The sequence below is a fragment of the Ranitomeya imitator genome, chromosome 2, assembly GCF_032444005.1.
Source record: "Ranitomeya imitator isolate aRanImi1 chromosome 2, aRanImi1.pri, whole genome shotgun sequence".
Taxonomy (NCBI): domain Eukaryota; kingdom Metazoa; phylum Chordata; class Amphibia; order Anura; family Dendrobatidae; genus Ranitomeya; species Ranitomeya imitator.
This window is the reverse complement of record NC_091283.1, coordinates 179,900,793-179,925,005: the sequence shown is the minus strand read 5'-3', so window position 1 is coordinate 179,925,005 and position 24,213 is coordinate 179,900,793. Positions and strand designations below refer to the sequence as shown.

General features: G+C 43.7%; 1 protein-coding gene across 1 annotated transcript in view; it reads right to left on the bottom strand.

Moving 5' to 3' along the window:
• Window positions 1-440: 440 nt before the first annotated feature.
• Window positions 441-24,213, bottom strand: part of LOC138662468 (uncharacterized) — a 91,350-nt gene continuing 67,577 nt past the window's right edge. Inside the window, exon 6 of the mRNA XM_069748145.1 lies at window positions 441-2,795. Coding sequence (XP_069604246.1) covers window positions 2,602-2,795 — 194 coding nt within the window. The 3' untranslated portion in view covers window positions 441-2,601. The remainder of the gene's footprint in view (window positions 2,796-24,213) is intronic.

Below are 24,213 nucleotides of genomic sequence, written 5' to 3'. Positions count from 1 at the left end.
GTTGTGATTCCATCCGTTGATCGTTGCGCTTCTGAATCCTTCCATAAAATGTCTTCATTCCTTCGTGGACTTCATTAATATGCGAGACACACGCTTCTCCATACTAGCTTGGAAACGCTCTGCCCCTGATCATTACCGCGTGTGAATTCCTGTGACAGATCTGTGTATTTGAAGGCCGTCAAGTCACTTCCGAGAGATTTTACTCAGATGGTTAATTTGTGGTGAGATCTATGAATCTTTCATTGATTCATTTATTTTTTGAAATGTGTGAAAACTTTTTTTTTTCATTTTTTTTTTTTTACAGTTGGATCTACAGCTATTAACTCATTTATTTTTAAGAAAAAGGTTTGTTTTCATGACAATGTGAATTAATAATACAATAATTAATAATATAAAATAAACAATTTGTAACTGTAAAAATATGTAAAAAAAACACCTGGTTTTCGCCATAAAACAAGTTTATTAAGCAAATTAGTACAATAATTTACATGTATCATGTTGTATGTAAGTGGAATAGCCTCTACATTTTTTTAAATATCTTTTCATTTTCCTGTAATATAAATAGCACACAGATATAAAGATCTAAAAATGAAAAAATTATACATAATAAAGTGCAAGTTACAGGTAAAAAAAAGAAAAACAAACATTACTGTAACTAAAATGATGAGAGTTAAAACAATTTTATGCAGAGTTAAAGCCCAAAATTCATCCTTTTTTGTAGCCCCAGCAAAAATGTTGGAGTTTACAATTTTTTGTAAAAAAAAAAAAAAAAAACGGTCATGACTTGAACAGGAGGGTAGATTGGTCCTTTTTTTCTTGCTCATAGACTGTTAATATAAGACGAGTGACTGTCTTCCAGTACTGCGACATAGTTGGTCGTCTACATGTGACTTCCTGACGACAGAGCAACAAATAATCTCCAAAGTTTGAAGAGAGTAAGTATAAAGTATGCATGTGTGTAATGGAGTCAACATAGCCATACTCAGGGCTCTGAAGCTGTGATGGGACACTATGGCAGTGATAAGGCACTGGATATAATATTAGGGAGGCACTATAACTATAATGGGGGCTCTGTGGGGTAAAGGGACAATAAGAGGTTTTTGGGGTACTTTGACTATTATGAGGGAGCCATGGTTGTAATCAGGGCATTTTTATGTGTTGGGGCTCTATGGATGTTACAGAGGTACTGGGATTGTGATGGAAGAACTGTAAGTATAATGGGGCACTGTGGAGGACAGGGGCTATGTGGGCTCATGGAGTATTGTGATTGTTATGGGAGAACTGAAGCTGTGAGGGAAACTGTGTCTATGATGAGGCACTGTAGTTATGATGGTGCCTGAGGTACAGAAGTGTGACGGTGCCCGATGCTGTGATATGACACTATAGTGTAATGGGGAGCTGTGGTTGTGATGGGGCTTTGTTGCGTATTCAGGCACTGTGGCTGTTAGTGAGGCATGCTGCTGCAATGGATCATTGTGGCTATGATTGGCCACAGTTGGACAGTAGCTGTCATGGAGCACTGCAGTGTAATTGGGCACTATAGCTGTCAGTGAGGCTCACTACTGTGATGGAGCACTGTGGCTATTATGGGTCACAATCTCTGTGATGGTGCGCTATGGCTGTGGTAGGGTGCTGTGGTGTAATGCGGTGATGTGGCTGTCATTAAGGCATGCTGCTGTGATGGGCACTGTGGTTGTGCTGTGATTGGGTACTGTGGTGCAATGGGGTGGGTCACAATCTCTGTGATGGAGCACTATGACTGTGGTAGGATGCTGTGGTGTAATGGGGCTCTGTTGTGTAATCGGTCTTGGTGGCTGTCAGTGAGGCACGCTGCTGTGATGGAGCATTGTGGCTGTGATGGGGCACTATGTCTGCGATGGGGCACTATGGCCGTGGTAGGGTGCTGTGGTGTAATGGGGCTCTGTTGTGTAATCGGTCTTGGTGGCTGTCAGTGAGGCAAGCTGCTATGATGGAGCACTATGGCTGTGATGGGGACTATGGCTGTGATGGGGCACTATGGCCGTGGTAGGGTGCTGTGGTGTAATGGGGCTCTGTTGTGTAATAGGGCTTGGTGGCTGTCAGTGAGGCATGCTGCTGTGATGGAGCACTATGGCTGTGATGGGGACTATGGCTGTGATGGGGCACTATGGCCGTGGTAGAGTGCTGTGGTGTAATGGAGCTTTGTTGTGTAATCAGGCTCGTTGGCTGTCAGTGAGGCACGCTGTTGTGATGGGGCACTATGTCTGTGATGGGGCACTATGGCTGTGATGGGGCACTATGGCTGTGATGGGGCACTTTGGCTGTGATGGGGCACTATGGCCGTGGTAGGGTGCTGTGGTGTAATGGGGCTTTGTTGTGTAATCCATCTCGGTGGCTGTCAGTGAGGAATGCTGCTTTGATGGAGCATTGTGGCTGTGAGGGATCACTGGCTGTGATGGGGGACTGTGGTTATGACCGGAGTACTACTTTAAAATTAACAGAATATCTTTCTTGCTGGTGAGCACTGCTGCCCTTACAGTATATTTATATGTCATATCACATATAGTGTTTATATTTATTTTAGGACACTGAGTCACATTACATTATCTAAACAACTGGACCCTATGAAGATGAGGAGACGTTCCGGAACACTCGGAGGAGGACGCAGCTGCTTTCTTCAAGGAGAGTATAGATTTCATCCAAACGTAGATCCTTTGCTTGTAGCCTATTTATCTCCAAGATTTCATCTCCCACTTCTAAGATTCCCAGTGGAAATGATGAGGTGAAGGCTCCGCTCAGCTGAACCACGTACAACCCTGAAAGGCGGCAGAAGAAAGGCTTAGCATCAGGAATGGACAATCAGATGTCACCGACAAGGTCAGTAGGTTAGACAGTAATGGGCCGAAGGAGAAGAAGTGGATAGGGCAGGAGAGATGTGAAGATCTATGTGAGGGAGACATCCTTGGACACTCCAATCTACTTACTGATATGGAAAATCATTGGACATCTAATGGTTGGATATTGCTAAAAGCCATTAATCCATGCGGTGACCTTTTTTTTTTTAATCACAGATACTATCAATAATTGGTGCATTGATCAAAATGACAATATTTAGGCAGTGCCCCTCTGCTACTCATGTTGAGCGGTGGGTATGTTCCAGTTCTGCTCAATGAAGAACAAGGTAGACACTGGGCTAGTCTGACATCTGTCCAATCAGTCTTAAAGGAGTTGTCCACCTTTGGGACCATATTTTTTATGTTACTTATATGCATGTATTTCTGGCTAAAAACAATTTTTATAATTGGGTTTAATTAAAAATGTTTCCCTGTTTTTCTTTTACAGGCACTTTCTCTGCACAGTGAACAATCCTTGTAAGCCACTGATCTGTCTCTATTTTATGTTACACTGTAGACGGCCAGTTTAGATTGGCTTCTGCATATAAGCGCAAGCCCTCTGTATTATCACTTAAAAGTTAATGAATGGCTGAGATTTGTTAGTTTATTTATGTATTATGCTTTGCTTATATAGCGCCGCCATATTCCGCAGCGCATTACATTCATTAACATCACTGTCCCCATTGGGGCTCACAATCTATATTCCCTATCTGTAAGTCTTTGCATTACAATGATAGTCTGACTATAATTTACAACCAGCAAAAAAAAACAAATGAGATATAAAGAAAGACAATTCACTAAATATGTTTAGGCAAATTAACTTCTAAAATGCAGATTAGGCTTAAAAAAAATTCTATTCTGTCATTTAAGTGCCTTCTGCTATTTATAGCAAGCAGTGGTAGTTACACAGAAGTGCGAATTCCCAGATCAAAAATAAAATGGGGGGCCCCTATAAAAATAAAAGTTTTTCTGAAAATGGCCTACAACTTATTATAATATATACAATGCGGAAAATAAGTATTTGATACACTGCCGATTTTACAAGTTTTCCCACCTACAAAGAATAGAGAGGTATGTAATTTTTATTACAGGTACACTTCACCTGTGAGAGACAGAATCTAAAAATAAAAATACAGAAAATCTCATTGTATGATTTTATGTAATTAATTTCCATTTTATTGCATGAAATACATATTTGATACAATAGAAAAACAGAACTTAATATTTGTACAGAAACCTTTGTTTGCAATTACAAAGGTCAGATGTTTCCTGTAGTTCTTGACCAAGTTTGCAGACACTATAGCAGGGATTTTGGCCAACTCCTCCATACAGATCTTCTCCAGATCTTACAGGTTTCAGGGCTGTCAATGGAAAACATTGAGTTTCAGCTTCCTGCAAAGATTTTCCATTAGGTTCAGGTCTGGAGACTGGCTAGGCCACTCCAGGACCTTGAAATGCTTCTTACGGAGCCACTCTTTAGTTGCTCTGGCTGTGTGTTTCAGGTCATTGTTATGTTGGAAGACCCAGCCATGATTCATCTTCAATGCTCTTACTGAAGGAAGGAGGTTCTTGGCCAAAATCTCGCGATATACTACCCCATCCATTCTCCCTTCATTACGGTGAAGTCGTCCTGTCTAGTGATGAGCAAATGTGCTCGGATAACGTGTTATCCAAGCATGCTCTGGTGTTATCCGAGTATCTCGGGCATGCTCGAATAATATATTCAAGTCCCCGCAGCTGCAAGTCTCGCGGCTGTTTGACAGCCATAGCACATTTGGGGATTGTCTGTATTTTAGGCAAACCCTGCATGGGTTGTGGTTGTCTAACAGCCGAAAAACATGCAGTCGAAGGGACTCGACCATATTATTCGAGCACGGTCAAGATACTTGCATAACACCCGAGTATTCCCGGATAACACATTATACAAGCATGTTTGCTCATCACTACTCCTGTCCCATTTGCAGAAAAGCACCCCCAAAGTATGATGTTTCCCCCATCATGCTTGACGATAGGTACAGTGTTCTTGGAGTTGTACTCATCCTCCTTCTTCCTCCAAACACGGAGAGTGGAGTTGATACCAAAAAGTTCTATTTTGGTCTCAGCTGACCGCATGACCTTCTCACATGCCTCCTCTGGATCATCCAGATGGTCATTAGCGAACTTCAAACGGGCCTAGATATGTGTTGGCCTGAGCAGGGGACCTTGTGCGCCCTGCAGGATTTTAATCCATGACAGCGTAGTGTGTTACTAATGGTAATATTTGAGACTGTAGTCCCCGGTCTCTTCAGGTCATTGACCAGGTCCTCCCATGTAGTTCTGGGCTGATTCCTGACCTTTCTCAGAATCATCCTTACCCCGCAAGGTGAGATCTTGCATAGAGCCCCAGACAAAAGAAGATTGACAGTCATCTTGTGTTTCTTCCATTTTCTAATAATTGTGCCAACAGTTGTTGCCTTCTCACCAAGCTGCTTGCCTATTGTCCTGTAGCGCATCCCAGCCTTGTTCAGGTCTACAATTTTGTCCCCGTTTTCCTTACACAGCTTTTTGGTCTTGGCCATGGTGGAGAGGATGGAGTGTGATTGAGTTTGTGGACGGGAGTCTTTTATACAGGTAACAAGTTCAAACAGGTGTAATTAATCCAGGTAATGAGTGCAGAGTAGGAGGCTGCTCATAAAAAAGCTAACAGGTCTGTGAGAGCCAGAATTCCTGCTGGTTGATAGGTGATTTATTTTTTTAAAATGTTCCATGTCTCTGTCAGTATTTTAAAAAATCCTGATATCTTGTCATTTTCATTCTGAAAACTGAGCCTCAAATAATACTTATGATAATAATATAACAGATACTTCCTGTTCTATTGAGAAACACTATTTGATGTCACATCATTACCACAGTCAGGATTACATTAACCCCTTCATGACCCAGCCTATTTTGACCTTAAAGACCTTGCTGTTTTTTGCAATTCTGACCAGTGTCCCTTTATGAGGTAATAACTCAGGAACGCTTCAATGGATCCTAGCGGTTCTGAGATTGTTTTTTCGTGACATATTGGGCTTCGTGTTAGTGGTAAATTTAGGTCAATAAATTCTGTGTTTATTTGTGATAAAAACGGAAATTTGGCGAAAATTTTGAAAATTTCGCAATTTTCACATTTTGAATTTTTATTCTGTTAAACCAGAGAGTTATGTGACACAAAATAGTTAATAAATAACATTTCCCACATGTCTACTTTACATCAGCATAATTTTGGAAACAAAATTTTTTTTTGCTAGGAAGTTATAAGGGTTAAAATTTGACCAGCGATTTCTCATTTTTACAACGAAATTTACAAAACCATTTTTTTAGGGACCACCTCACATTTGAAGTCAGTTTGAGGGGTCTATATGGCTGAAAATACCCAAAAGTGACACCATTCTAAAAACTGCACCCCTCAAGGTGCACAAAACCACATTCAAGAAGTTTATTAACCCTTCAGGTGCTTCACAGCAGCAGAAGCAACATGGAAGGAAAAAATGAACATTTAACTTTTTAGTCACAAAAATGATTTTTCAGCAACAATTTTTTTATTTTCCCAATGCTAAAAGGAGAAACTGAACAACGAAAGTTGTTGTCCAATTTGTCCTGAGTATGCTGATACCTCATATGTGGGGGTAAACCACTGTTTGGGCGCACGGCAGGGCTTGGAAGGGAAGGAGCGCCATTTGACTTTTTGAATGAAAAATTGGCTGCACTCTTTAGCGGACACCATGTCACGTTTGGAGAGCACCCGTGTGCCTAAAAATTGGAGCTCCCCCACAAGTGACCCCATTTTGGAAACTAGACGCCCCAAGGAACTTATCTAGATGCATAGTGAGCCCTTTATACCCCCAGGTGCTTCACAAATTGATCCGTAAAAATGAAAAAGTACTTTTTTTTCACAAAAAAATTATTTTCGCCTCAATTTTTTAATTTTCACATGGGCAATAGGATAAAATGGATCCTAAAATTTGTTGAGCAATTTCTCCCGAGTACGCCGATACCTCATATGTGGGGGTAAACCACTGTGTGGGCACACGGCAGGGCTCGGAAGGGAAGGCGCGCCTTTTGACTTTTTGAATGGAAAATTAGCTCCAATTGTTAGCGGACACCATGTCGCGTTTGGAGAGCCCCTGTGTGCCTATGCATTGGAGCTCCCCCACAAGTGACCCCATTTTGGAAACTAGACCCCCCAAGGAACTTATCTAGATGCATACTGAGCACTTTAAACCTCCAGGTGCTTCACAGAAGTTTATAATGCAGAGCCATGAAAATAAAAAATAATTTTTCTTTTCTCAAAAATGATTTTTTAGCCTGGAATTTCCTATTTTGCCAATGGTAATAGGAGAAATTGGACCACAAATGTTGTTGTCCAGTTTGTCCTGAGTACGCAGATACCCCATATGTGGGGGTAAACCACTGTTTGGGCGCACGGCAGGGCTCAGAAGGGAAGGCACGCCATTTGGCTTTTTAAATGGAAAATTAGCTCCAATCATTAGCGGACACCATGTCGCGTTTGGAGAGCCCCTGTATGCCTAAACATTGGAGATCCCCCACAAATGACCCCATTTTGGAAACTAGACCCCCAAAGGAACTAATCTAGATGTGTGGTGAGGACTTTGAATCCCCAAGTGCTTCACAGAAGTTTATAACGCAGAGCCATAAAAATAAAAAATAAAAATTTCTTTTCTCAAAAATGATTTTTTAGCCCGCAATTTTTTATTTTCCCAAGGGTAACAGGAGAAATTTGACCCCAAAAGTTGTTGTCCAGTTTCTCCTGAGTACGCTGATACCCCATATGTGGGGGTAAACCACTGTTTAGGCACATGCTGGGGCTCGGAAGTGAAGTAGTGACATTTTGGAATGCAGACTTTGATGGAATGCTCTGTGGGCGTCACGTTGCGTTTGCAGAGCCCCTGATGTGGCTAAACAGTAGAAACCCCCCACAAGTGACCCCATTTTGGAAACTAAACCCCGAAATGAACTTATCTAGATGTGAGGTGAGCACTTTGAACCCCCAAGTGCTTCACAGAAGTTTATAAGGCAGAGCCGTGAAAATAATAAATATGTTTTCTTTCCTCAAAAATAATTTTTAGCCCAGAATTTTTTATTTTCCCAAGGGTTACAGGAGAAATTGGACCACAAAAGTTGTTGTCCAGTTTCTCCTGAGTAAGCTCATACCCCATGTGTGGGGGTAAACCACTGTTTGGGCACACGTCGGGGCTCAGAAGGGAAGTAGTGACTTTTGAAATGCAGACTTTGATGGAATGGTCTGCGGGCGTCACGTTGCGTTTGCAGAGCCCCTGGTGTGCCTAAACACTAGAAACCCCCCACAAGTGACCCCATTTTGGAAACTAGACCCCCAAAGGAACTTATCTAGATATGTGGTGAGCACTTTCAACCCCCAAGTGCTTTACAGAAGTTTATAACGCAAAGCCGTGAAAATAATAAATACGTTTTCTTTCCTCAAAAATAATTTTTTAGCCCAGAATTTTTTATTTTCCCAAGGGTTACAGGAGAAATTGGACCCCAAAAGTTGTTGTCCAGTTTCTCCTGAGTAAGCTCATACCCCATGTGTGGGGGTAAACCACTGTTAGTGCACACGTCGGGGCTCAGAAGGGAAGTAGTGACTTTTGAAATGCAGACTTTGATGGAATGGTCTGCGGACGTCACGTTGCGTTTGCAGAGCCCCTGGTGTGCCTAAACAGTAGAAACCCCCCACAAGTGACCCCATTTTGGAAACTAGACCCCCAAAGGAACTTATCTAGATATGTGGTGAGCACTTTGAACCCCCAAGTGCTTCACAGACGTTTACTACGCGTAGCCGTGAAAATAAAAAATAATTTTTCTTTCCTCAAAAATGATGTTTTAGCAAGCAATTTTTTATTTTCTCAAGGGTAACAGGAGAAATTGGACCCCAGTAATTGTTGCGCAGTTTGTCCTGAGTATGCTGGTACCCCATATGTGGGGGTAAACCACTGTTTGGGCACACGTCGGGGCTCGGAAGTGAGGGAGCACCATTTGACTTTTTGAATACACGATTGGCTGGAATCAATGGTGGCGCCATGTTGCGTTTGGAGACCCCTGATGTGCCTAAACAGTGGAAACCCCTCAATTCTACCTCCAACACTAACCCCCCACACCCCTAACCCTAATCCCAACTGTAGCCATAACCCTAATCACAACCCTAACCGCAACACACCCCTAACCACAACCCTAACCCCAACACACCCCTAACCCTAACCACAACCCTAATTCCAACACACCCCTAACCCTAAGGCTATGTGCCCACGTTGCGGATTCGTATGAGATTTTTCAGCACCATTTTTGAAAAATCCGTGGGTAAAAGGCACTGCGTTTTACCTTCGGATTTACCGCGGATTGCCAGTGTTTTTTGTGCGGATTTCACCTGTGGATTCCTATTGAGGAACAGGTGTAAAACGCTGCGGAATCCGCACAAAGAATTGACATGCTGCGGAAAATACAACGCAGCGTTTCCGCGTGGTATTTTCCGCACCATGGGCACAGCGGATTTGGTTTTCCATATGTTTACATGGTACTGTAAACCTGATGGAACACTGCTGCGGATCCGCAGCCAAATCCGCACCGTGTGCACATAGCCTAATTCTAAAGGTATGTGCACACGCTGCGGAAAACGCTGCGGATCCGCAGCAGTTTCCCATGAGTTTACAGTTCAATGTAAACATATGGGAAACAAAAATCGCTGTACACATGCTGCAGAAAAACTGCACGGAAACGCAGCGGTTTACATTCCGCAGCATGTCACTTCTTTGTGCGGATTCCTCAGCGGTTTTACAACTGCTCCAATAGAAAATCGCAGTTGTAAAACCGCAGTGAAATGCGCAGAAAAACCGCGGTAAATCCGCGATAAATCCACAGCGGTTTAGCCCTGCGGATTTATCAAATCCTCTGTGGAAAAATCCGCAGAGGACCAGAATACGTGTGCACATACCGAAACCCTAACCCTACCCCTAACCCTACCCCTAACCCTAACCCTACCCCTAACCCTAACCCTACCCCTAACCCTACCCCTACCCCTAACCCTACCCCTAACCCTAACCCTAGTTCTTACCCCAACATTAGTGAAAAAAAAAAATCTTTATTTTTTTATTATTGTCCCTACCTATGGGGGTGACAAAGGGGGGGGGGGGTCATTTACTATTTTTTTTATTTTGATCACTGAGATAGGTTATATCTCAGTGATCAAAACTCACTTTGGAACGAATCTGCCGGCCGGCAGATTCGGCGGGCGCACTGCACATGCGCCCGCCATTTTGGAAGATGGCGGCGCCCGGGAAAGAAGACGGACAGACCCCGGGAGGCCGGGTAAGTATAAGGGGGGGGAGATCAGGGCACGGGGGGGGACGTCGGAGCACGGGGGGGTGGATCGGAGCACGGGGGGGTGGATCGGAACACGGGGGGGTGGATTGGAGCACGGGGTGGGGGATCGCTGTGCGGGGGGGTGGATCGGAGCACGGGGGGGGGATCGCTGTGCGGGGGGGGTGATCGGAGTGCGGGGGGGTTTGATTGGAGCACGGGGGGTGGGATTGGAGCACGGGGGGAGCGGACAGGAGGACGGGGGAGCGGAGCACAGGATGGAGGGGAGCGGAGCACAGATCGGGAGGCTGGGGGGGCGATCGGTGGGGTGGGGTGGGGGCACAGTAGTGTTTCCAGCCATGGCCGATGATATTGCAGCATCAGCCATGGCTGGATTGTAATATTTCACCAGTTTTTTAGGTGAAATATTACAAGTCGCTCTGATTGGCAGTTTCACTTTCAACAGCCAATCAGAGCGATCGTAGCCACGGGGGGGTGAAGCCACCCCCCCTGGGCTAAACTACCACTCCCCCTGTCCCTGCAGATCGGGTGAAATGGGAGTTAACCCTTTCACCCGATCTGCAGGGACTCGATCTTTCTGTGACACAGCATATGCGTCACAGGTCGGATTGGCACCGAAAAAAAATCTACAATTTGAAAAAAAGAATAATAAAAAAATAACATATATCGCTATCTGGTTTTATTTAGTGGAATAAAGTATAGATGGTACATTTCCCTTAAGGAGGTGTGTATTTCCATCAAGAACCAAAATATTACGGTGAGTCATTGGACGTGGTATATCTCGATTTTTCCAAAGCGTTTGATACCGTGCCGCACAAGAGGTTGGTACACAAAATGAGAATGCTTGGTCTGGGGGATAATGTGTGTAAATGGGTTAGTAACTGGCTTAGTGATAGAAAGCAGAGGGTGGTTATGAATGGTATAGTCTCTAACTGGGTCGCTGTGACCAGTGGGGTACCGCAGGGGTCAGTATTGGGACCTGTTCTCTTCAACATATTCATTAATGATCTGGTAGAAGGTTTACACAGTAAAATATCGATATTTGCAGATGATACAAAACTATGTAAAGCAGTTAATACAAGAGAAGATAGTATTCTGCTACAGATGGATCTGGATAAGTTGGAAACTTGGGCTGAAAGGTGGCAGATGAGGTTTAACAATGATAAATGTAAGGTTATACACATGGGAAGAAGGAATCAATATCACCATTACACACTGAATGGGAAACCACTGGGTAAATCTGACAGGGAGAAGGACTTGGGGATCCTAGTTAATGATAAACTTACCTGGAGCAGCCAGTGCCAGGCAGCAGCTGCCAAGGCAAACAGGATCATGGGGTGCATTAAAAGAGGTCTGGATACACATGATGAGAGCATTATACTGCCTCTGTACAAATCCCTAGTTAGACCGCACATGGAGTACTGTGTCCAGTTTTGGGCACCGGTGCTCAGGAAGGATATAATGGAACTAGAGAGAGTACAAAGGAGGGCAACAAAATTAATAAAGGGGATGGGAGAACTACAATACCCAGATAGATTAGCGAAATTAGGATTATTTAGTCTAGAAAAAAGACGACTGAGGGGCGATCTAATAACCATGTATAAGTATATAAGGGGACAATACAAATATCTCGCTGAGGATGTTTATACCAAGGAAGGTGACGGGCACAAGGGGGCATTCTTTGCGTCTGGAGGAGAGAAGGTTTTTCCACCAACATAGAAGAGGATTCTTTACTGTTAGAGCAGTGAGAATCTGGAATTGCTTGCCTGAGGAGGTGGTGACGGCGAACTCAGTCGAGGGGTTCAAGAGAGGCCTGGATGTCTTCCTGGAGCAGAACAATATTGTATCATATAATTATTAGGTTCTGTAGAAGGACGTAGATCTGGGGATTTATTATGATGGAATATAGGCTGAACTGGATGGACAAATGTCTTTTTTCGGCCTTACTAACTATGTTACTATGTTACTATGTATTAATTTCACTTACGTACCTTTCTGTTCTGCAAACATTGCAGGTCCGTTGGAAAGGTAAGTCCTTCACAAATTCTCACTACACATAACAACCCAGGATCAAACGAACCCAAGCTGAACCCTCTCTTTTCAGCTTAATGGTTTGCCTTTATGGTGTGAATTCCACTTATTTTCCCAGTTTTGATATAATTTCAACTCCAACACACCCTTTGGTCTACCACGCATCCACACTTAATTTAATTAGCACTGTGTCTGCCCTTTATAGAAATTGGAGTAATTTGGTGAAGATTCCAACTCTAGGACTCCTCCGATGAGTTTCCATCTAATTAAATATCTTGCACTTCCATAAACAGCTTTTAATGAAGCCTCGATGTTCTTCATGCCCTTGATCATTCCATATGTAAATGATCCTTCAAGTTACTCCTCTTCCCTTCCTGCATTATTCTTGCATCCATGAAGACAGGAGAACATCTACTAACATTCTACGACATACTGTAAATAGAGAAGATCCAAGCTCAAGGCCTCCACCAATGAGTTTTCACCTAATCAAAGATCTTGCACTTCCATAAAGGGCTTTGTAGGAAAATTGGATGTTCTCATTGCCCTTCATTACCCAATGTGTAAGGCTGTGTTCACATTGCGTTAAACCCGTCTGTTAGACGGACTACGTTACACCGCGGCATAACGCGGTGTAACACAGTCCGTTAATGCCGCCATTGAATCCAATGTCGGACGCATCGCTAGCACACGCCCACAATAGGCATGTGCTAGCGATGTGCCGTCACTGAGTGACGGACCCCGAGACGCGGGCTGCAGTGTTTCCGGGTCCATCACCGCTTGCGCAGATAGAGCTAGCAGATGCTCTATCTGCGCTAGCTCGCTGCCATACCGGCACTTGCGTGAACAGCAGCCTGTTAACGTATGTGTTGAACGGGCTTCTGTTAACGCAATGTGAACCCGGCCTAAAAGTCATCCTTCGTGTTATTCCTTTTTCCTCACGTTCTTTCCCGACATTATCTTATCATCCATGGATGTAGGAGGACATCTACTCTCACTTTCTAAGACACAAATGGAGACGATCCAAGCTCAAGGCCTCCACCAATGAGTTTCCATCTAAACAAATATCTTGCGCTTTGATAAAGAGCTTTTAATGATGCCTCAATGTTCTTCATGCCCTTGATCATTCCATATGTAAATGATCCTTCATATTACTCTTCCTCCCTCTCCCCACATTTTCCTTGCATCCATGAAGGCAGGAGGACATCTACTCACCTTCTGTGACTCAAAAAGAGAAGATTCCAGCTCAAGGCCTCCACCAATGCGTCTTCACCTTATCAAATATCTTCTGCTTCTAAAAAAGGCTTAGTATGAATACTGGATATTCTCATTGTCATTGATTATCCAATATGTAAATCATCCTTTGTGTTATTCCTTTTCCCTCGTGTTCTTTCCCAGTATTATGTTTTCATCAATGGATGTAGGAGGATATTTACTCTCATATTCTAAGACAAAAATGGAGAAGATCCAAGCTCAAGGCCTCCACCAATGAGCTTCCATCTAATCAAATATCTTGTGCTTCCATAAAGGACTTTGTTTGAAGACTGGATGTTCGTCATGCCCTTGATTAGTCCATATGTAAATCATCCTTCATGTTACTCACTTCCTCCACGTTCTGTACAAGGAATTATCTTTATATCCATGGATGTAGGAGGACATCTAACCTCACATTCTAAAACACAAACGGAGAAGATCCAAGCTCAAAGCCTCCATCAATGAGTTTCCATTTTAGAACATCTTTGGTAAACGGCTTTGTATGAAGCCTCGATGTCCTTCATGCCCTTGATTATTCCATATGTAAATCATCCTTCACGTTACTCCTTTTCTCTTTCGCTGTCTCCAGGCATTATCCTTTCCCCCATGGATGTAGGAGGACATCTACTCTCACATTCTAAGACATAAATGACGCCTAATGTAAACCCCGTATTTCTCCGTTACCGCATGGCATGCTTATTTTGTTTACGGCTTTCTCTAAAAAGCTTCCTCGTCTTTTCATGTTTGTCACATCAAATCTGTCGGAGTAGACAGAGAGCGGGTTCTATACATGACATCAAAACTGAAACCTGGCTGTTGAAAGGAGCTGTGTTGGGCTGGAGAAAAGCTGCAAGTTCCTGCAAATCTCCTTTCATCCTGGAACTCTTTGACGTGCAAAGCTTTCCCAGGGGCCTTGATGAACTGAAGCAATGCCTCAAAAAGCCAAGGATCACTGGCCACTGCACATGAAAGAGCTGTCCTAACTTGTCTAAGCATTACCTGCTTCTTACGCTTTACCTTATAACCCATTTTATGCTCTAAAGTGCGGATGGAGGAGTCACAGGCACAGCTATGGTATTGTTCAAGGAAAAAGAAAGACATTTTCTGAAGTTGTCATGACGGGTCAAAGAATGAACCTCTGTTAACACAATGGAAACACTGAAGCCAGGATACTGCATACGCGGGAGGACTACATTTCCCATGATACTTTATTTTTGAGGGATAGAACTTTATCACCATAATCTATTTTTAAGTCTAAGAACCTATACTATATCTATATCTATATTTAAGTGAATCGGTCCTTACTGTGCCTATGGGACTGTAGAGAAAGAGATTTAATAAGATCCCCCTGAGCATGACTACTGACAGCCCTCTACAGAAAAATGTGGTAATAATAATAATAATCTTTATTTTTAAATAGCGCTAACATATCCCGCAGCGCTTTACAGCACACATTATCATCCAGTTGTCACAAGTCACCTAACTACAATCTTTAATCTTTCCCTCTCCTCTGGCATTTTCCCCTCCTCCTTCAAACACTATCATCACTCCATTACTAAAGAAACCCACCCTCGACCCATCCTGCACAAACAACTACAGACCGGTCTCCAATCTCCCCTTCATCTCTAAACTCTTGGAGCGCCTGATATACTCCCGCCTTACCCGTTACCTCTCCACTCACTCCCTCCTAGACCCTTCACAGTCCGGTTTCCGCCCCCTACATTCGACAGAAACTGCACTCATCAAAGTGACCAATGACCTTCTGACAGCAAAACGTAATGGTGACCACTCTCTGCTCATTCTTCTCGACCTTTCTGCAGCTTTTGACACTGTTGACCACCCTCTCCTGCTCTCTAGGCTCCAGTCACTAGGCATTAAGGACACTGCTCTCTCCTGGTTCTCCTCCTATCTTTCCGACCGCTCCTTCAGTGTTCTGTTCTCTGGCTCCACTTCATCTCCTCTTCCTCTCACGGTTGGGGTACCTCAGGGCTCAGTCCTTGGCCCCCTTCTGTTCTCTCTCTACACGGCCCCAATTGGACAGACCATCAGCAGATTTGGCTTTCAGTACCATCTTTATGCCGACGACACACAACTATATACGTCATCCCCTGACCTTACCCCCGCTGTACTACAGAATGCCACTGACTGTCTGTCCGCAGTCTCCAACATCATGTCCGCTCTCTATCTGAAACTCAACCTCTCCAAAACTGAACTTCTTCTCCTCCCGCCATCTACTAACCTCCCTAAATCTGACATTTCCCTCTCCGTGGGTGGCACCATAATAACACCCCGGCAGCAGGCGCGCTGTCTGGGTGTTATGTTTGACTCCGATCTCTCCTTCACCTCCCATATACAATCTCTTGCCCGCTCGTGCCGCTTACACCTAAAGAACATCTCTAGAATCCGCCCTTTTCTCACCATGGAGACAGCTAAAACCCTCACGGTCGCCCTGATCCACTCCCGCCTGGACTACTGTAACGCTCTATTAATTGGCCTCCCCCTCACTCGACTTTCCCCTCTCCAGTCCATCCTTAATGCAGCAGCCAGGGTCGTCCATCTGGCTAATCGTTACTCGGACGCGTCCGCTCTTCGCCAGTCGTTACACTGGCTGCCCATTCATTACAGGATACAATTCAAAGTACTTGTTCTCACCCACAAAGCTCTCCACAGTGCGGCACCCCCTTACATCACCCCCTTACATCTGTCTATCAGCCTAACAGACCACTGCGCTCTGCAAATGACTTTTGGCTAACCTCTGCACTAATCCGTACCTCCCACTCCCGACTCCAAGACTTCTCCCGTGCTGCGCCAATCCTCTGGAATGCTCTACCCCAAGATCCATCCATAATTTGCATAGTTTTAGGCGCTCGCTCAAAACACATTTGTTCAGAGCGGCCTATCACGTTCACTAATCAAAGTTATGTTATGTTTGTGTGTGTGTAGCCCATTCACTATCCCCATCTATTCCCCAACCCCTGAAGATGGCTGGACCATGATTGTAAATACATCATTGTAAATACACACCTGTACTTTGTATCTCCCCCACCTCATTGTAGATTGTAAGCTCTCACGAGCAGGGTCGTCTTATTTTGCTTTAATTATTGTATTGTTAACGTTGTTACTTATGACTTTTGTGTTTGAAACTGTTAAACTGTAAAGCGCTGCGGAATATGTTGGCGCTATATAAATAAAGATTATTATTATTATTATTATCATCCCCGTTGGGGCTCACAATCTAAATTCCCTATCAGTATGTCTTTGGAATGTGGGAGGAAACCGGAGTACCCAGAGGAAACCCACGCAAACACGGAGAGAACATACAAACTCTTTGCAGATGTTGTCCTTAGTGGGGTTTGAACCCAGGACTCCAGCGCTGCAAGGCTGCTGTGCTAACCACTGCGCCACCGTGCTGCCCACCGTGGTATTGAATAAAGACCAGTAACAAGTCATTGTAGGTTATTGCTATGTTATCTTTTATGTTTCTGTAGTTGTAGAAAAGTATTATGTGCAATGACACTTTAAGAAAAGTAATTTGAGCACTGGCCCTTTAAGAAAAGCTATTGTGGGCACTGGCCCTTTAAGAAACTTATCAGCTTGTGTGATATCCCTAACTACATCCATTAGAAATATAGTGAGGCAGTAGCATAGGTGCGGAGAAGACAAAGAGCTTAATTTCTCCATCGTCTCGATTCTCAGCGTCTGCAGTAATCAGACTGCACTCAGATGACATCCGAGTGCAGTCTGATGCTTCACGTGCACCCATAGACTTGTATGGGAGTGCATGATCCGATTATGGGATGTACTCGCAGCATGCTGAATTGGCATGAGAAAAAGAACTGCGGATCTGCACTGCCCCATAGTATAACACTGGGCTGACTGCTATACGATAAGAAATCAAATACGCTCGTGTGAGCGAGCCCCAGGAGAGATGCCCCGACTGAAATTGTGATCGCTCGGCTAAGAGATGTATGCCCTAGTGCGAGCCACAATGACTAGATGTGCCATCTTGCAATGGCCATTGTCGACAATGGCATGATGTGGCAAAATTAAAGGGGCTGCAATAGTGGTACTGTGACCTGGAGAAGTGATAGGCGCTATGACCTATGACAAAGAGCTCTGTTGGTGTTAAAGGTAAACTATGGACTCCTTCAAATGTGAAATACTACAAGGTGTGCAATATTTACCGCCCTGAACCCAAATCTGTAGGACAGCTTCAATTACCAGGAAGACGACTGCTGACTGTATTCACTCAACAGATTGTTCTTGTTGTGTCCTGTAACCACCAAGCTCAATCTCTCTTCATTGTTATGTAACTACCAAGCTCAGTTCCACTCTATTGGGTAACCTCCTAGTTCTATACCACCGTATTGTGTAACCGCCAAGCTCAGCGCCACTGTAGTGTTGTGTAATCACCACCAAGCAATGTATCTCCGTAGTGTGTAATAGATAAGCACTTGCCTACATATTGTGTAACCCACAAGCTCAACGGCACTGTGTTCACTGTAACCACCAAGCTCAGTACAACTGTATTGTGTAACTTCCATGCTCTATCTCACCGTATTGTGTAACCTCCAAGCTCAGTACCACCATATTATATAACACTCAGTACCACCATATTATATAACGTTCAGTACCACCATATTATATAATGCTCAGTACCAGTACCACCATATTATATAACGTTCAGTACCACCATATTATATAACGCTCAGTACCACCATATTATATAACGCTCAGTACCACCATATTATATAACGCTCAGTACCACCATATTATATAACGCTCAGTACCACTATTGTGTAACTCCAGTCTCATTACAACCGCATTCAGTAACCTCCAAGTTCTATACCGCCATACTGTGTAACCTCCAAGCTATATATCACTGTATTGTGTAACCTCCAAGCTCAGTACCACCATATCATATACCACCATATTGTGTAACTCCATTCTCGTTCACATTGTTTATCATCCAAGCTCTATATCACTTGTATTATGTAACAAACATTTTCATTACAACCGTATTGCGTAACCTCCAAGCTCTGAACCATCGTATTGTGTAACCTCCAAGCTCTGTACCACCGTATTATATAACCTCCAAGCTTTGTACCTCCATAATGTTCAACCTCCAAGCTATATATCGCTGTATATCCTCCAAGTTCTAATACTCCATATTGTGTAACTTCCAGGATCTATATCACCATATTATATAACCTCCAAGCTCTGTACCACCATATTATGCAACCTCCAAGCTTTGTACCACCGTATTGTGTAACCTCCAAGTTCTGTACCACCGTATTGTGTAACCTCCAAGCTCTGTACCACCGTATTGTGTAACCTCCAAGCTCTGTACCTCTGTACTGTGGAACTTCCAAGCTCTGTACCTCTGTACTGTGGAACTTCCAAGCTCTGTACCACCGTATTCTGTAACCTCCAAGCTCTGTACCACCATATTGTGTAACCTCGAAGCTCTGTACCACCGTATTGTGTAACATCCAAGTTCTGTACCACCGTATTGTATAACCTCCAAGCTTTGTACCTCCGTATTGTTCAACCTCCAAGCTATATATCGCTGTATATCCTCCAAGTTCTAATACTCCATATTGTGTAACTTCCAGGATCTATATCACCATATTATATAACCTCCAAGCTCTGTACCACCATATTATGTAACCTCCAAGCTCTGTACCACCGTATTGTGTAACCTCCAAGCTCTGTACCACCGTATTATGTAACCTCCAAGCTCTGTACCACCGTATTCTGTAACCTCCAAGCTCTGTACCTTTGTATTATGTAACCTCCAAGCTCTGTACCACCATATTGTATAACCTCCAAGCTCTGTACCACCATATTCTGTAACCTCCAAGCTCTGTACCTCTGTATTGTGTAACTTCCAAGCTCTGTACCACCGTATTCTGTAACTTCCAAGCTCTGTACCACCATATTCTGTAACCTCCAAGCTCTGTACCTCTGTATTCTGTAACCTCCAAGCTCTGTACCACCGTATTCTGTAACCTCCAAGCTCTGTACGACCGTATTCTGTAACCTCCAAGCTCTGTTCCTCTGTATTATGTAACCTCCAAGCTCTGTACCACCATATTGTGTAACCTCCATGCTCTCTATCTCTGTATTCTGTAACCTCCAAGCTCTGTACCACCATATTCTATAACCTCCAAGCTCTGTACCTCTGTATTATGTAACCTCCAAGCTCTGTACCACCGTATTCTGTAACTTCCAAGCTCTGTTCCACCATATTCTGTAACCTCCAAGCTCTGTACCTCTTTATTCTGTAACCTCCAAGCTCTGTACCACCGTATTCTGTAACCTCCAAGCTCTGTACGACCGTATTCTGTAACCTCCAAGCTCTGTACCTCTGTATTATGTAACCTCCAAGCTCTGTACCACCATATTGTGTAACCTCCATGCTCTCTATCTCTGTATTCTGTAACCTCCAAGCTCTGTACCACCGTATTCTGTAACCTCCAAGCTCTGTACGACCGTATTCTGTAACCTCCAAGCTCTGTACGACCGTATTCTGTAACCTCCAAGCTCTGTACCTCTGTATTATGTAACCTCCAAGCTCTGTACCACCATATTGTGTAACCTCCATGCTCTCTATCTCTGTATTCTGTAACCTCCAAGCTCTGTACCACCGTATTCTGTAACCTCCAAGCTCTGTACGACCGTATTCTGTAACCTCCAAGCTCTGTACGACCGTATTCTGTGACCTCTAAGGTCTGTACCTCTGTATTATGTAACCTCCAAGCTCTGTACCACCATATTGTGTAACCTCCATGCTCTCTATCTCTGTATTCTGTAACCTCCAAGCTCTGTACCTCTGTATTATGTAACCTCCAAGCTCTGTACCACCATATTGTGTAACCTCCATGCTCTCTATCTCTGTATTCTGTAACCCCCAAGCTCTGTACCTCAGTATTGTGTAAACCTCAAGCTCAGCGCCACTGTATTGTGAGACTATAACCACTTGCGAGACTGTGCACCATGCTTTCCTGCCTCAAGTTGATCAATGACCAGTTTCTATGACTCCGCCATCTTTTTTTGTGAGCTGTCTATGGGGTCAAAGCACAGTGCTTAACAACTGACCACTCATGGGCTGTACTGCATCTGATGGTAAGTCCATGAGCCAATTCTTTATATATTTGTATGTCTATGTGACCATACTGTATCTTGGCAAGTCTATTGGCCCATAGTAAACGTCAGCTCTCTTGATATGTCGGTGTCAGTAAAAATTCACATAACAGTTCTGGAAGATCTTTTCTCAGACCTCTGCATTTTGTTGTTCCTCTGCAACACCTCCTGGAAATTTTCATTACCATTCCCCGTAGTCAGGGTTTGCCACAAACTATCAGCCCTCATGGTCTTTTTCTACAATAGTGGTGCAATTTTTAACCATTACAGGCCCTGTTTGCCCCATGCTGTTTTTGTTTATAGAGTCCCGGAGATTATTTTGGCAATTTTTTTTCATAAAATTGATTTTGTGCAACTGTAAAAAACACTGATGAACATAATTAATTACATCCAAATACTAATTATAAATGAAAAGGTCATTGTGAAATAATCTCTCCATTATTAACTAACCTTTACTGATGCATTACACCCCGCCATTATCTGTACCCAGCTATTGACGCAAACTAATTAATATGAATTGTCCGTTACAATGTTATCATAGATTTTTTTAGCATTCTTCATTCTATTTCACTTAGTTATTTATTACAGTTGTCATTTGTAGATATTATTGGTGCCGGAAAATGGCACTCAAAATAGGGGCAGCTACAAGAACAAGTACAGGACAGGGATTTTTCTTTCTGTTCAATAATCCAAAATATTTTATAATCTGGCATTTATTAAATCGCCTGGGTGCAACATTAGGGGTTGACCCACCTCAATAACCATCCACAAAATCATTTATATCCAGAAAATGGGTGATAAGTGTCTGTTTGACCATGGGGTGCTGAGCATGGGGCTTTGGAGAGTGATGGGCATTGAATGTGTATGGGTCTAATGTTAATAATACAGCTGTAAATATGGCCTATTTGTTGAATCTGCTCCGCTTCAGTGCCCCTGCGCTTGCAGCATCAGCACAGCCCAGTTCAGACCTGCAGCTTAACCATGACGCTGGTCCAAACTGTCAGTCTTCAGGAGCACAGTGCTCCTCAACAAGCAGGAAGCCTGGAGGCAAGGGAGCTGTGCGCTTCTGAAGAAAGGTCAGACTCCCTTTTTATGAAAATGTTACTGCATCTATTACATGCTATATGATGTTATAATAATATAGAACTACCAGGTATTATTTTACACCTTTTTGAGGTTCTTTTGTGTCCAGAAGTGCAAAACCCAACAAAGCAAAATTCTAGTACAGTATGGGAAGATGAAAAAAAGTCTTCCAACTATTGGCATTTATGATAGGGTTCAAAAACCTGAACCCCCACCGATCATTGGGAGTTTCCTGTTCCCAGGTCCCTGATGAAAAAATGGACACACATGCACACTCACACACCACTGAAATGTATCGGAGCTGCAAAAACAAGAGGGCTTGCTCACTCCTGGTCTACTACCTCGGAAATGGACAGCCTTATCGAGATCAGTGGGGACATTTTTGATGTAATTTATAAATGATAGGGGTATATGTTTTCAGTTTCGAAAATCTTAAAAATTAGATAGAGGTGACGTGACACGTTTCATGGTGCAGGTCCTGGATGATGTGTTCGGAAGTGAAGGTATGTCAGCCAAGCTGTGGTTTAGGTCTCCTGATAGAAGTGAGGCTTAATTTTCCAAAGATTGTGCTCATCTGCATTCCAATTCTAGACCGGCGCAGCAGACTAGAGCAGTGATCATAGTGCATGGAGGAGATGTACAGGATCCATTCCCCATGAAGCCTTCTGAAAGCCTGCTGGCAGCTGTCCAGCCATTAGATATGGAAATGCACACTTCCCGGAAAGTGGCTATGCATTTTGTCGTGCTCCATTGTAACTGGCTCTGAATATAGAACTGGGGCACAGAATTACAGAGGGGAACTAGCTACATTACAATGAGAACAAAGGGGTAACTTGAAGCCCACTTGAGCCCTAATACAAATTCTGTAATACGAATTCTTACCTACCATGTGCCATTTATAATTATAGTGTTTTCTATTGTGGCAGAGGGACCTTTAGGCTGCTCTGGTATCAGTGCCCAGGAATATCTGTGACAGAGGGACCTTTAGGCCACTCTGGTATCAGTGCCCAGGAATATATGTGGCAGAGGGACCTTTAGGCCACTCTGGTATCAATGCCCAGGAATATCTGGGGCAGAGGGACCTTTAGGCTGCTCTGGTATCAGTGCCCAGGAATATCTGTGGCAGAGGGACCTTTAGGCCGCTCTGGTATCAGTGCTCAGGAATATATGTGGCAGAGGGACCTTTAGGCCACTCTGGTATCAGTATCCAGGAATATATGTGGCAAATGGTCCTTTCAGCCCCTCAGGCATCAGAACCTAGGAATATTGGGGACAAAGTGACCTTTAGGCCCATCAGGGATCTGAACCTGGGAATACTGGTGACAGGGGGGCCTTTATGGCCATCAAGAATTTGGGCTTACAATAAGTGTGACAGAGAGACATTTAGGCCCCTCATAATTCAGGACTTGGGGATACTGGAGACACAGGGGCCTTCGGCCCCTCAAGGATCAGAGCGGGGAATATTGGTGACAGTGACCTTTAGGTCCCTCAGGCATCAGGACCTGAGAATGCTGATGACAGAGGGACTTTTAGACCCATTAGGAATCAGAACCTGGGAATACTGGGGACAGAGGGATCTTTAGGCCTTTCAAGTATTACTGCTGGGAACATTTGTGACAGAGGGCCCTTTATTTCCCTCAGGTATCAAGGCCGGAAGTTTTTCAGGACCTGAAAATACAAGTAAAAGAGTGACCTTTAGGGCCTTCAGGAATAAGGACCTGGGAATACTAGTGACAGAGGGAATTTTAGGAACCACGTCATCAGGAAATGTTGACAAAGGGACCTTTAGGCCCTTAAATATCAGGACTGGGGATATTGTTGACAAAGTAACCCTTAGGCCACCCAGCCATCAGGGCTGGGAATACTGGTGACTGAGGGTTTTAGGCCGGTACTGATTCAGAGCCTGGGTATATGTCCTGTAAAATGAATATAAGGCCTATGCACTGACATATGTACAACTTTGTTAGCTTTGGAAATCTAGTTTGTTAGAAGAACTATCTTAAAAATAAGAAAACCATAAGGTCTTCCTCTCTGTTGGTGATCAGTGGACAAAGATTTCCCAACGTTTCTTCATTTTTCCCACAGTGCTACCACAGGAGAAATAAAGCAATGCACAATCCCCATTGAAAGCATTGGGCTGTATGGTAAACATGGATATGTTGGGTCCTCCAATTACAGACACTCTAGGGATGACCCTGTTCATGACTGATGGAAGTAAATGGAGAGCCGTGCAACCTCTACAAAGTTTGTTCACCTGGATGGAGTAATTGGTTGTCAAGTGAGACAAAGATCAGAGGATCTCTGTTCTGGAGATAGGTCCTATAGGATCCTAGAGGATCACCAAAATGGCAACTAAGATGATTCTTTCAGTCATACATTAGAAGAGAAAGGAGAGTGGTTGACATGCCTTTCCGATGCAGTAGATGGTTGTGAAGTAAGGCTGAGGTCAGAGGATCTG